This window comes from Schistocerca americana, chromosome 2, assembly GCF_021461395.2.
Source record: "Schistocerca americana isolate TAMUIC-IGC-003095 chromosome 2, iqSchAmer2.1, whole genome shotgun sequence".
Lineage (NCBI taxonomy): Eukaryota > Metazoa > Arthropoda > Insecta > Orthoptera > Acrididae > Schistocerca > Schistocerca americana.
Genome location: NC_060120.1, coordinates 438849747 through 438865002, shown reverse-complemented (window position 1 = coordinate 438865002; position 15256 = coordinate 438849747). Strand labels below are relative to the sequence as shown.

Genomic DNA, 15256 nt, shown 5'->3' with positions numbered 1-15256 from the left:
TCGTTTAGTGGCATAAATGGACAAAAACTATTTTCGCACTCTACAAGGATAATTGCAAAACATTGAAAAGTAATTCTCAGTAAACTATTTCAGCTACAATTTTAAATAATGGAGAGTTTTTGGTGCGTGTATAGCGGTGCAAACGCAATTAAGATTGCTCTTCTATGTAAAAAGTTATGTAAAGAAGTGGTGATCAATGGAAAGCAGTTACGTGACGTAGCTTGGGCAATTTCGGATCGAAGGTATTTAACCGGTGCTAACACAAATCTCCAGGACAGAATTCTGCTCTCCTTTGACGACGCCAGACCTGTGCTGCTCGACGCGACACATTGCTGTTAGTTTTTGCGGTTCCAGAAGTGTTTAACATAGCCGACTTTCATGTGTGCGCCCAAACGGAAGATACAATTTTTATCAAAGAATCCCTACTTACAATATTTTCGGTGTGGAACACGGTAGGAATTTGTGTTTTTCACTCGTTGAGTCTTTTGGTGATTTTTTTGGCAGCAAACGGGACTTTGCTGCAAAATCGTAGCTGTGGGACTCTGTTTCCTTTCGTGTGTCGCCACACTTAGCCGCTGGCGCGTTACTGTGGGACTCTGTTTCTGAGCATTCCGAACTGCGTTTTGGAATACCAATGGGACTTAGTTCCTAGGATGGACTCCAATTATTTCCACCACGCTTAGGGGACTGATTCTGAAACAGAGCCACTGAACTTTAACTGTGTTTGCCGGCCGAAGTAGCCGAGCTGTTCTAGGCGCTCCAGTCTGGAACCCCGCGACCGCTACGGTCGCAGGTTCGAATCCTGCCTCGTGCATGGATGTGTGTGATGTACTTAGGTTAGTTAGGTTTAAGTAGTTCTAAGTTCTAGGGGACTGATGACCTAAGATGTTAAGTCCCATAGTGCTCAGAGCCATTTGAACCATTTCTTTAACTGTGTTTAAACCGGTCGGGGCTCTGAAAATTTTGTGGCATCCGACAGTCACGAGTGCAAGCTGCTGTCAAATGAACTTTAGATCATCGGGAGTGGTCATGTTGTAGCGAATTGATCGATTTTCTATGTTTCATCTGATGTTCTTCAGTATTCAACAACTTTTATTAAAATTTATTGCGTTTTCAGTATCGCTGTTGGGAGCTCGAGCAATAATTAAAACGGCACGTAACAGTTTCATAGATACCGCCAGTAAACTATTTTTAGTTACGAATGAAAACTTGCGTATTTTAATGAACGTAACACACGCATTCGATTCCTCATTTGACATCAGCCTCCTAGACAGTACCCTGGTTAACGTTCATACTTTTCGTTCAGCAGCATTGAGAGTATTTTATTTATGCAGTTCAACAAGTGTCAAACAAAAGTATCTGGCGGTAGTAAGGGTTTGATATCATCCCCGAGTTAGACGACGAGAACCAGCAAGCAGAGGCATTTGCAGCCCTATTTTTCATTACGCTGACCGTCACAAAACACAACATAGTGATGCAAAAATTATGTAAAAGGAGTAACTTACAACATTTCATAGTACTTTAAAAGATGCTCAAAAGTATTCAAAAGCTCTGAATTTTCTTGCGCCATGTTTATCCAAAAAATTACGTAAAACACCACTTGTGTATGTGCAAAATTTGAACTAAGCAGCTAATTAATTATTCTCCACGTCTAAATTGTTTCAAATATCATAAGGCAGGCAGGCAATAGAAAGACTGAACTCACTGATTATGCATTTTGCAAGACTCAGCTTCTGTGAGACAAGTACACACGCAGTTTTGTAGAGATTGCGAAAGTATTTACTGAATAAAGTACTTTTGTTTGTTCCGACATCTCACGTCCAATCACGCATTCTGCAGTGCAAAACACCCATGGGCACTACAGCTTAAAGGTGAACCTGTCGACAAAAGTAAACAATGTTGTTACCACGAATAAAGTACTTTTGTTTGTTCCGACATCTCACGTCCAATCACGCATTCTGCAGTGCAAAACACCCATGGGCACTACAGCTTAAAGGTGAACCTGTCGACAAAAGTAAACAATGTTGTTACCACGTAATAAACTCGTGTGATATTAGAGTGATGTGAATATTATAGTGATATCCTCAAATCAATTGTGCTCCGCATCCACATTGTTGTTCAAGCGTCACAATGTGTAAAACATCTGCAAAAATGTATCAGTAATGAAAAAAAGTGTAATGTCACGTGGCTCTGAGCACTATGGGACTTAACAGCTATGGTCATCAGTCCCCTAGAACTTAGAACTACTTAAACCTAACTAACCTAAAGACATCACACAACACCCAGTCATCACGAGGCAGAGAAAATCCCTGACCCCGTCGGGAATCGAACCCGGGAACCCGGGCGTGGGAAACGATAACGCTACCGCACGACCACGAGCTGCGGACAAAAAGTGTAATGTCTGTATCAAATTTGAGTCTAAAACATGACTGCGAACTCTAAAGTAAATAACCCAATGCTATTTTCATCCTAAACAATCACAAATAACGTTTTAAACCAGCATCTGACATTACATTTTAGGTCCAAAAGATCAAAGTTGTAAAACTACCTTGATCACACTCACAACTGCAGAAAATGGTACCTTAATTATTGTGCACTCCGGTAACCATCATTCTTCAATGACCATCATTCTCTCCACCCAATAGTGTTCAGCTTAATGGTGGTCAGATATTCTACATCTGTCTAATCCACTGTATTGTCTCATCATCAGTTTTCATTATACATATGTGCACACAACATAAAAAAATTACATAGAATATTTTCACATCTGCCTCATCATCATCTCTCTGACTTATAATCCACAGTAAATTTCCTCTCTGAAATGCTTACTTTAATGAGGCAAGAGTATATATAAATGTATATAAAACTTGCCAAAACTTATCTTTGCTTTAGAGTTCACAGTCATGTTTTAGACGCAAATTCGATATAAACATTGCACTTTTCGCATTGCTAATATATTTTTAGAGATATTTTAGACATTGTGATACTTGACAAACATCATAGATGTTAAAAACAATTAATTTGAGGGGATTACTATAATGTTCACATTAATTTGTTATCACACGAGTTTATTACATGATAACAACATTGTTTTCTTTTGTCGACAAGTTCACCTTTAAGTTGTAGTGCCCGTGAGTGTTTTTCAATGCAATGTGAGACTTATCGGAACAAATAAAAGTTCTTCACTGAGTCAATACTTTCGCACTCTCGAAGCACGTTATCTGTCGTCAATTCGACAAAACTGCATACGTACCGGTCTCACACAAGCTGAGATTTGCAAAATACATAGTCAGTGAGTTTAATCTTTCTACTGGCTGCCTGCGTTATGATATTTGACAACATTTTATATGTGGAAAATAATTAATTAGATGATTTGTTCAAATTTTGCTTTACGTAATTTTTTGGGAAAAGATGGCACAAAGAAAATTCAGAGCGTTTGGATACTTTTGACCATCCTTTAACGTACTATGAGATACTGCAAGTTAAACCCTTTACAAATGTTTTGCATAAATGTGTTGTGTGTGTGTGTGTGTGTGTGTGTGTGTGTGTGTGTGTGTGTGTATGTGTATGTGTGTGTGCGCGCGCGCAAAAAGAAATTAAGGGTTCACACACAATTACTCGATTAGCGACCATAATGTCGTTGTGGCTTCTATATCAGTGGAAGTTGCAAAAAAGAAGAAAAAAGCGTAGAGTTTTCTTGTTTGGGAAAGCAAATAAAAATTTCATTAATGAATATTTTCTTAGTCAGCTACAAGCATTCACCGCGGGACACAAAGATATTGAGCATCTTTGATCGGAATTCAAAGGTATTTCCACCACGTGCTAGAGAAATATGTGCCTAGCAAAAATACAGGGGAGGATAAGGATCCAGCTTGGTTCAACAAACATATTAGGAAGTTTCTGAGAAAGCAGAAAATTTTGCACAGTCGTTTTAAACATAGTCACTGCCCCGCTGACAAACAGAAATTATGTGAACTGAAAGCTGCTGTCAAAATGTCAATGAGAGATTCTTTTAACGAATTTTAAATCAATACTTTATCTGCAGATTCTAAAAATAGCCCCAAAAATTTTGGTCGTACGTAAAATCTATAAACGCTACAAATAATTCAATACCTTCTCTTGCTGACAGTACGGGTAATGTAATGGATGATGATGAACAGAAGGCCGAAATCCTAAACCTAGCTTTCAAAAACTCGTTTACGGTGGAGAACTGTAGCACCATTCCCCCTTTCAATTATCGAACAAATGCAAGGATGTCTGACATAGTGTTTAGTGTATCTGGGATTGTAAAACAGTTAATATCCTTAGTCGCCAGGAAGGCATCTGGCCCAAACGGTATCCCCGTAAAATTTTATGTTGACTATTTTACAAATATAGCACCATTCTTATCCATCATCTATCAGAAATCATCGAGACAGCGGAACGTTCCACGGGACTGGAAGAAGGCCCAGGTCATAGCAATCTATAAAAAGGGTAAAAAATCGGATGCTCATAATTACCGGCCAATTTCACTGACATCGATTTGTTGTAGAATAATGGAACATATTTTGTGTTCAGACATAATGACCTTTCTAGACTCTGAGAAGCTCATCCACAGAAACCAGCACGGTTTGAGGAGACAGCGGTCATGCGAGACACAGCTGGCCCTCTATGTTAATGTTAATGTTATACAGGGTGGGCACAAAGTCTTGCCCTGATTATAACAATTTATTACAGAATAACCGTTTGACATAATAATTTACTTTTGATGCCGTTAAAAAGGTTAGTGTTACTAGTTTTTTTAAGACCACTTACGTTAGTAAACCTCAGCGTGTGCTCCTTTGGCAGCTCGGAGAATGTCGAGGCAGTATTCCAGTTCCCGCCAGATGTTTCGTAACATGTGTTCTGTCGCAGTACCCACAGCAGCTTGTATTCTAGCCTTCAGTTCGCCGATGTCAGCAACTGGTGTGACGAAGACTCTGTCCTTTATATAGCCCCAGAAAAAAAAGTCAAGGGGCGTAATGTCTGGAGGGGGGAGTAATGTCCGGATCGGTAGATTGGAAGGAACGGTCCAACAGCCCTGGCCACTCCGCTCTCCAGACATTACGCCCCTTAACTTTTTTTTCTTATTTGTATATTCGCACTTCTGTACACGTAAGCCAGGAATATTCGTAATATTTTGCGCTTTATACTTATAGTTGGAACAGCTGCTGAAAATGTATTTCACTAAATTTATAATGAGACTCCGCTTTCGAGAGCAGCATGTATGTCGTTTCTTTGAATTATTATTTTATTATGATGGTGCATTGTAATTATGTAGCTGCTATTTAGAGTTCAAATTATTGGTTTAATTGACTATTCAACTACTTAGAATAATAAGGAACTCTTTACAACTTAACTGTAATGTGGTTTCAGTTTCTGGCCTACGAGCGAAGAAATAACACTCACAATGGATTTGTCCAGTCTGAGGTATCGAAAACTAATCTGAACTTTTTCACTCAAGACGAACACATCGAAAGAAATTCACCATCAGAGTTTTAGGTCCTAAGACGCACTGCAAGTAATTCTTAAAAGATGTTCAAGTTAATCATTTTTTCGCACGAAGAGCTGCTTGTAAGAGCGGTTTGCACGAAAACAAACATTTTTCGTACACCAATCACACCTGACAAAAGAAAAAATTAACATATTCAGGTATTTCACAGAAATTACCAATTTCGTGTGGACGAACTGGAAAGACGTAAGAAACTGCCGTGGCCATTGTTCCGCACACATGTAAATTTTATGCACTTAAACCATACCAAAAATAACGCAAAGAATTAGTTTTTGAGTAACTTGCAGTTCATATCGACAGATGCAGTTTTTACACAAGTGACTAACAGAGGAACAAAAATCAAGGCGATGTATGATGTTACATTACACACGACTTACATGACTCAGGACTTTAATTTGTTGACATTAAATATTTCGTAGCAATTCCTGCAGCTCAGTTGTGATGATAAATTTTGAATAACGTATATTTTGCTAACAGTGAAACAATTCATTTTTATTACCTGTAATCGTTACGAAATGCTAAGTATGCATTGGATGACGAAAACAAAAGAAAAATTAATGCAGTCAGGCACTTCGCAGTAATAATTCACTAGCTTTATTTAGAGAGAACTGGGATGGAGTAAGAAATGATCGTTGATACTGTTCTGCATATTGTGATGCATAGACATATTTGATCAATTTCGTAAAACGTGATAATGGAAACTGAAAGTGCGTAAATGGCTCAGATTTAACAATACTGTTACGCTGATGGACCTGAAATGATAAAGAGCTATTCGAATTTATATTGTTCAACACTGTCCTGAAAAATGCCTAAGACGGTCGAAAAATTTCTTTATATAGGGGCTGAATTACACTATTAGTTCCGGTTGGAATCGGAATTAACAGTCTTTGGCCTCCTCCGAAAGAGGTATCGTTATGTACAGGACAGGAATCCAACAATAGCAAGAATTATTTTCTGCAAATGGTGAGAAGATGTTTCGGATGTGACACTGAAAGGTCTTCACTCCCATTTTCCAGATTTTGCTACGTTGATTACAAGACTTTTACAAGTAAACAGTTCCATTTTTTTACATTTTTGGTCCTAATCTGCCTTGATGTTCTTGAAGACAGAATTAAAGGTGCGGAAATGGTAATCCTCTGATAAGACCCCTGGTATTGTTGTATGCGAATGTGTTAAAACATTGCAGGCCGGGATGGCGGAGCTGTTCTAGGTGCTACAGTCTGGAACCGCCCGACAGCTGCGGTCGCAGGTTCGAATCCTGCCTTGGGCGTGGATGTGTGTGATGTCTTCAGGTTAGTTAGGTTTAAGTAGTTCTAAGTTCTAGGGGACTGATCACCTCAGAAGTTAAGTCCCATAGTGCTCAGAGCCATTTGAAGCATTTTTTTTTTGTTAAAACATTCGTCGGCTGCACAAGCAACTCTATCGTTTTTCGCTCGAAATGATAAAAATGCAGTTTACACAAAACCTGACTGATTGGCTGTATATACAGCTTTTATGGGATAACAAGAAGCTTCGTCTTCATGTCAGCTACGAATTTCTCTGTAGTATTACCTATCAATGACAACTCCTCTACATGTTTACTTGAGGTAAACTACGTAATTCTGATTTTACCGTATAATTCCGTGAATCTGTTTAACCGCTGAAAGATGCCTGGAAATTAGCAATGTTCGTCTCCCTTGCATTTCAGACCTTCAAGTCTCGTAGATCTGCCTCGGTAATAGTGCACTGACTCTCACGAGGAGCTCGAAATCTTTTCAATAGTTTTTCTTTCACGATTTTGCGAGTTTCATTTTGACGCATATTTCGTACTTCGTGTAACAATTCCTTCCATTTATACAATTCATGTTCAGATTCTACGAAACGAAACCGGCTTTGCACACTGCTGAAGTTTAAGTGTTTTCTCCCTCCTCGGTTTATCGAAAGAAATTTACAGTCTTTTCGTTCCCACTGAAAGCTATTACTGTACGTCTTTTCTTTCGGGCTTGGAAGGTACCCTATATCTGTAATGGACGGTAAATAGCACAACAGTCGTCGTTCATTTACTGTTCAAGGAAGTGTGCTAGCTATTTCCTGTTTCTTCTAATGTTTCCACAATTTCTAGCAAAATGTCAACATCATTGGAATGAATGTCCAAGAAATTAACTAGCAAATAACACATATGTAGGTCTTCAGGAGAAGTAGGTGATTTCGATTCATACTGGTAATACGTTCTTCATATTTCATATTTGCAAGGTTGAAAACACTAATTGGATTCTACATTATGTTAAACTCTGGAATGTGCATACACACAGACGCTATTAGTAAGCATATACCAAGAAATCTCAAATAATATTGATTCAGTTTCATCTCCACTGTTGACAGCGATACTGCAAAGGCAACTGCTGGATATTAAATGAGCAGCAAACTTGAGCGAATAGTAGTTATGAATAATTGTGTCAGAGGAACTATCGACGGAAGCTGAAATTCTATTTACAAATTACGGTCTTGTTGTGCAACGTTAAATGTTTACCGTAGTGTCATCAGCAATGACATGTGCCCGTCGTTTTGCACATGCGCCATCTGCTGCAGCTACCACAGGGGTCTACATTTCGCCAGCCACCTGGCGAGCTAAGAATTTGGCATATTTCAACCTTTTTTTTTTTTAAAAAAAAAAAGCTTGCGCTGTGTCTCAGCAGCTAAAATTTTGACGTTGTGTTTCTTTCGGTGTACTGCTCAAATACAAAAAAACAAAAAAAATCAGGGCAGTTTTCGACATGTTGGACTGGGCTGATCCCATGTTGGAGTTAAGTTTCACGTTATGAAATTTCAGTACATCAATCTCCTCAATGCTCTCAGTTCCTAACATTTACATACAAAGTAATAATATATTTTCTAGACGTTCTTAGCACAATTAATGTTAATTAGTTTTGTGACACTTTGTACTTATTTGCCTTTTGATGCAAGAAGAAAGAATCTCTTACGTCACAATTTGAGATTAAAATTAACTGCGTATAGTGAAGTAATCCCCCAGGTATATTACATATCTTCCACAACCCAAACAAAACAGCAAAACTGGGGACAAAGTAAATTACGATTGTAAAGAGTCACGTGCAAAGTTAACTTTCTGTCACGGTCAGTACTGACTAATCGTTGCATAGTGCAAAATTTTTCGAATATTTTCCACAGAAATACTGTTTGCAAATATCACTAAGTAATTATATCCCACCACAGTCTGGTACTACTTCGTTTTACACAGTCACAGTGACATTACGTGAAATGTGTTTGAGACTGTGACCTCTATACTATCTGGATGTCGAACTTCAGCTGTCTGAGCGCTCCAGCCAAAGATGCTCGTGTTTCGTTTCTTGCCTAATTACAACATGGTTGCTATGAAATGTTACGAGAACGCAAAATGAAAATATTTTTCGCTTCTGCTTCCAACTCAGCCTTTTCATCGCTTACTAATATCAAGTTCAGAGGTGGAAGTAAGTACAGAACTTTTTTGGCTAATTACAACATGGCGGACTATGGAGATGACAAAAATCTATAGGAACGTCGAAACCCTATGCACTGAAATCAGAGATCTGTGTCTCGGTAGTATAGAGAACTTTGGCAAAGATTATAATCGTTTTGAACAATGGACTGTGGTACAATATTGCTCGGTGTATTCTAATTTCGAATGGCCACGGTTACAAATTATCCACCACTGACACTTCAGAACTGTCGTGCGCTCCACGGAGTTAATACGTAGTGTTGTCAAACTACGACTCCACTTTAGTTCCAGCATGTGCACTGAGGTGACAAAAGTCATGGGATACTTTTTAATATCGTGTCGGGCCTCCTTTTGTCAAGATTAATGCAGCAACTGGACGTGACATGGACTCAACAAGTCGATGGAAGTCCCTTGCTGAAATACCGAGCCATGCTGCCTCTGAAGCGGTCCATAATTGCGGAAGTGTTGACGGTACAGGATATTGTGCACGAAATGACCTCTGGATTATATCCTACAAATGCTCTATGGAATTCACGTCTGGCGATGTGGACGGCCAAATCATCCTTTCGATCTGTCCAGAATTTTCCTAAAGTGAGTCGCGACATCACATCGTTGAATGGCTACAAAGGGTCTCCAAGTAGCCGAACACAAACATTTCCAGTCAGTGATTCGTTTAGTTGAACCAGAAGACCCAGTTCGTTCCAAGTAAACACAACCGATACCATTGTGGAGCAATCGTTAGCTCGCACAGTGCGTTGTTGAGAACTTGGGTCCATGGCTTTCTGGGGTCTGCGCCACACTCTAGCCCTACCGCCGGCCGAAGTGGCCGTGCGGTTAAAGGCGCTGCAGTCTGGAACCGCAAGACCGCTACGGTCGCAGGTTCGAATCCTGCCTCGGGCATGGATGTTTGTGATGTCCTTAGGTTAGTTAGGTTTAACTAGTTCTAAGTTCTAGGGGACTAATGACCTCAGCAGTTGAGTCCCATAGTGCTCAGAGCCATTTGAACCATCTAGCCCTACCATCAGCTCTTAGCTATTGAAATCGGGACGAGGCCACAATTTTCCAGTCGTCTAGGGTCCATCCGATAAGGTCACGAGCCCAGGGGAGACGCTGAAGACAATGTCGTACATTCAGCGAAGGCGTCGGTCGTATGCTGCCACAGCCCATTATGCCAAATTTCGCCGCAGTATCCTAAAGGAAACGTTCGTCGTACGTCACACATTAGTTTCTACGGTTATTTCACGCAATGTTGCTTGTTTTTAGCTCCGAAAACTCGACGCGAACGCCGCTGCTCTCCGTCGTTAAGCGAAGGGCGTCGGCCACTGCATTGTCCATGGTGAGAGGTACTTCCTGAAATTTGGCATTCTCGGCACACTCTTGACGCAGTGGATTCCGTTACGATTTCCGAAATAGAATGTCCCATGCGTCTAGCTCCAACTACGACTGCGCGTTCAAAGTCTATTAATTCCCATCGTGCGGCCATAACCGCGTCGGAAACCGTTTTAAATGAATAGCCAGAATGCAAGTGACAGCTTCGTTAAAGCACTTTATAGCTTGTGTACATGTTGTTACTGCCATTTACATGTGTGCATATCGCTGTTCTATGGCTTTGGGCGCCTCATTGTATACAGACGTAAGGAGTCCTAGCGACGTAACAAAAATACACAAAGGTGTCAGGCTGAAGAAAAATTCGCTCATCCGTATATCACTGCACCAATTTTTGAGTAGTACCAATACAAAAATGTCTGCATAAAATTTAGCTCTGTGCATTAAATAACGGTGATTTGCCAACACTGTAGTGACATACACGAAAAGTATCTTTAAACCCTACAGCTGAGAGGTGCTACAAGTACTTAGTGCAGAATTTTTAGGATATAAAAGTCGAGTTGAAGGGTTCGATAGTTGGTGTAGGCGTATTTATTATTATTTTTTAATTTGTCTGTGTCGTGTGGTACATGAATTCTTAATTGTTACGTAACAGTTATAGCTGGTCCTGCAACAAACACGTGCGATGACTCAGTACCAACACAGAAATGAGAGAATCATCATTTACAGTCATTTTTATTATTCCTCTCTTAAAGACGTTGTCTTACGACTGACCAAAGATAAAATCTACCCGCCTCCCGTTTCGTATATCACTATTCCTCTAATCCTCCACTACTAATTTCGTGCTTATTGAAGGTAGGTCCCCCCTCAACAATAAGCTTCACGTAGCCAGATCATTTAAGAACACTTCTTCGCATCACTTCATCTACTACTTTCGAATCAGATTCTACACACAGATCCATGCTCTGCAAACCAGTATGAAGAGGACGGCAGAGGGCGGTTCTCATTATGCCAGACAGTAGAATTTTTTTTCCTTTTCATTAGCATATGAAGCATGTATGCCTCAATGCGCGTAGTTATTAATCTAATCTTGGCTTCGCGGTTCCAATGGGAAGGAATCGTAGGGGACTGTGGCATATTCCTATATTCCTCTCTTAACACTGCTTGTTGAAACTTAGTAAATAATCTTTCATGGGGTAGATGGCATAGACGATTATCTTCAGGCCTCTGCCAGTTGGAGGTTTTGCATTTCCACGACGCTTTCCCGTGCATCTGTTTGTTCCATCCTTCTTCATATACTTTCCGTATAACCAGAGAGTCCTATCTGGCATTAGTCCTGCACAAGAAATATGCTACGATGGATCGCGCGAGTGCTTTGCAAGCAATATACGTTGTAGACTTATTGCATTTTTCCAGTGACCAGAAATGTGGTGCATGGTTTGTCTACGGCTGAGCCTACGTACGCACCTCCGCAAACTTAGACATTTGCATGAATTGACAGATACCAACTGCGACTCATTGAGATTCTGTTCATAGGACTACATTTTTGCGTTTTGTGAGGTGCACAATTATGCATTTCTGAACATTTAATTTTCCAATGTTTGCACGAATCTGAAATGTTATCAAAATCTGCCTGCACGTTTGCGCAGCTACTTACAGTTAGTACGCTACATTGTAGATAACTGTATCACCTGCAAAATATTTAAGTTACGATTAATATTCTCTGCCAGGTACAACATGAACAGGAATGGCCTTAAGACATGTCCACAGCTTAAGCTCCTATCATTGGTCCTATCGATTAATTCGTTCTTGCCGCTTTCTCACTCATTGTGTTAAGTTTGGCAATAAAGTGAGTAGTAGGAGTACCACAACGGTTTGCAGGTAATTTCCAAACTCTGCAAGCAATTGCTCTACATATTTTGGGGAAGAAGGTAGGAGTATAGTGCGTGGTGAGAAAGCAGAGCTACTAGCATTAGAAGGCACATTAAGTATTTAAAGGTCGAAAATAAAAATGATTAGAATCTAATTTTTCTATTAGTATTGATTAGTTATACACTTTTTGTGCAAGATCTGTTGTATTTGATTAAGAAGTCAGATGGCACTTGACACAGACTGAAATTAGTAAATATAAGCAATACATCTGGACGAGGAGTGTAATCTTCCATACAGAACTTCATACCCCAAACGCTTTATGCAGTCCATTATCTTTAGAACACTGCTGTCGGGTATCGAAGAAATGTATTTGTCTCACATGTGATTCCTCTTTTGAGATATTACCATTCTACGACGACCAATTTCTCCTGGAAATATGCCCACCGCCAATTTTCGTCCCGTAAATATTTTTACTGCTAGTATACATGGAATGACTCTGTGAAGGCCGAGTGTGCAAATTTTCTGCTCTCTGTGTTCTGCGTGAATTGTACGTTACAAAGATACTGAAGGTTCTTACTGCTGTTCATTTCACGTGTATTTCCCTTACACATGTACGAGTGGCTACTTCCAATACTACTTCGAACAGAAAAGAATATAGTGTATATCAGAAAAGAAACTATTAGGTCCTTTTCTAGTCAATAACATTTTGTATATCTGTGACAATATATCAGTGTCTCCCATGAATACTGTCGCTCTCAAAATGGTCTTCACATGCAGTCATTATGAAACTAATTTTGTTTGCTGTCTTGAGCTGTGTAGGAATTAGAATAATAGCTTTGAGTGGAAGACAAATAAGGAACTGACTTCCAGCAGATGCACTGGTGTCTTCCTTACAGAGCATCGCTGCTGACAAGCCGGGGAAAACCAAACAGGACGCTTCCCAGCAGGACAGTAACGAGGAGAAGGCGCAGCGGTCGCTCAGCTGGTGGGTGGTGTGGGAGTACTTCAGGGCTGGCGGCGGCGTGTGCGGGGTGTCCGCCGTCGCGGCGCTCATACTGGTGTCCCAGGTCGTCACCAGCGGCTCCGACTACGTCATCACTTACTGGTCAGCACGCCGCAGCGCTCTGCCCTGTACTCTCATCTGTCACTCTACTACGACAGAGTGAAGCGTATAACTGATTCACTTGTAGAAAGAAGGCTTGGTGACAATCAAATTTAGGTTTTGACTGTACGAGGGGCGTTCACTAAGTAATGCGATACTCCTTTTCTGTCGACCAGTTTCAGTTGAAAAAATGCTGACTCTGTTGTGGGACATCGTGGAATATCCCCGCTTCAGTTCCTGCAGTTTCATGAAGTTCCGATAAGTGGCGGCGCTATATGTAACCGTCAAAATGGCGTCTGTAACAGAGATATCTTCCAAGCAGAGAGTTGTCATTGTGTTTCTTTTGGCGGAAAACCAGAGCATTGATTTGGTGTGTAAATATGACTTGCGGAATTTATTTCTTTGTCTAACATACCAAAGCGTCCATCATTTGGTACGAAGATGTTACCAGATATGAGGAAACGATACATATTTCCATATTTCGAACTCAATCAAACAAGGGCATAATATAGTTCGAAGACTGATTTCGTTTGAAGACTGATTTTTGCCGGCCACTGTGGCCGAGCGGTTCTAGTCGCTTCAGACCGGAACCGCGCTGCTGCTACTGTCGCAGGTTCGAATCCTGCCTCGGGCATGGATGTGTGTGATGTCGTTAGGTTAGTTAGGTTTAAGCAGTTCTAAGTGTAGGAGACTGAGGACCTCAGATGTTAAGTCCCATAGTGCTTAGAGCCATTTGAACCATTGGAACCGATTTTTTTGTTCTGTTCTGAACAGGAATGATCGTTTTGTAAATCTGGCCACATACACACTCACATACACATTGTCCGTGTTACACGGGTGAATACTATGATCGTATTCTTAAAGTCGTCTGTGACTAAATAACGTTTATCGGCGACGTTGGAATGGACAATGGAAATGTTAGTCGCAAATAGTATTACCAAACAGTAATCGCTCTTTTCAGTTATTGTACTCTACAAGACTCTTTTTGGTAAATCGTAAGATGGATCTACCTCAGATATTTGAAGTCGTACACATACTGTTATTCTTAGTTTTCTGAAACAAACCACTCATTATGTGTAAGAGCGGAAGGCGAAAATGTGAAATTGGCATGATCTGTACTGCATAGTTCGATATTCAAATGATGAACATCAGCGGTACTGTACGGTGTAGGTAGGACTGACACAACCCACATTACATAAATAATGGTAACGCAACGGGTTTCTCGTCATAAATCGCATCTGAATGTTGCTTGGTTATAAGATCTTTCTACGACGCTGCTGCTCGCATTGGGCGGAATCCCACGACTGCCTTGCGAGTATGGGTTCGGTGGGTTCAGGAGGGCCATACTTCGGCACGTTGAAGCACCTCAGCTGTACTGCGCGACCAGCGGCAGAGAGAACTGTTTGTCTCGATCGTGCAGGACCTTAAGGCCTCGGGAAGTCCTTTGCATCTGAAAGTGGGCAGCAGTATACGGTAGTGCGACGACGTCACGAGCATCCCCGACTGTCTGCACTGCGACCATTGTTGCGGCTTCCCTTGACGCGCAAAGAACAGCAGTGCAGTGCATCGACATCACTGGTCAAAGGAGAGGCACGACGTCGTCTTTTCAGAGGGGCAGCGTACAGCATCAGCATACACGCATCCGTCATTGGAGGCCCCGAGGGACTGTATGTATCAAATTTCGCACTTCATACACCTACATCTACATCAGTATTCCGCAGTGACACTAAGGCGGAGGGTACCTCTGGTACCATTAACATTAACTGGATTCCCCTTCCCTGCTCCGCTCACGAAAGGCACATGGAAAGAATTATTATAGGTAAGCCTCTCTGTTAGCTCTACTTTCTCAGATTTTTTCATCGTGCTCAGTTCTCGAGATATAAATGGGAGGAAGTAAAATGTTGTTCGGCTCTCCCCGGAAAGTAATCTCTCGAAATGTCGATAGTAAACCCCT

General features: G+C 40.8%; 1 protein-coding gene across 1 annotated transcript in view; it reads left to right on the top strand.

Moving 5' to 3' along the window:
- LOC124594856 (ATP-binding cassette sub-family C member 4-like) overlaps positions 1-15256 on the top strand; it is a 289353-nt gene that overhangs the window by 187756 nt on the left and 86341 nt on the right. The window contains exon 15 of the mRNA XM_047133319.1: positions 13097-13305. Coding sequence (XP_046989275.1) covers positions 13097-13305 — 209 coding nt within the window. The remainder of the gene's footprint in view (positions 1-13096; positions 13306-15256) is intronic.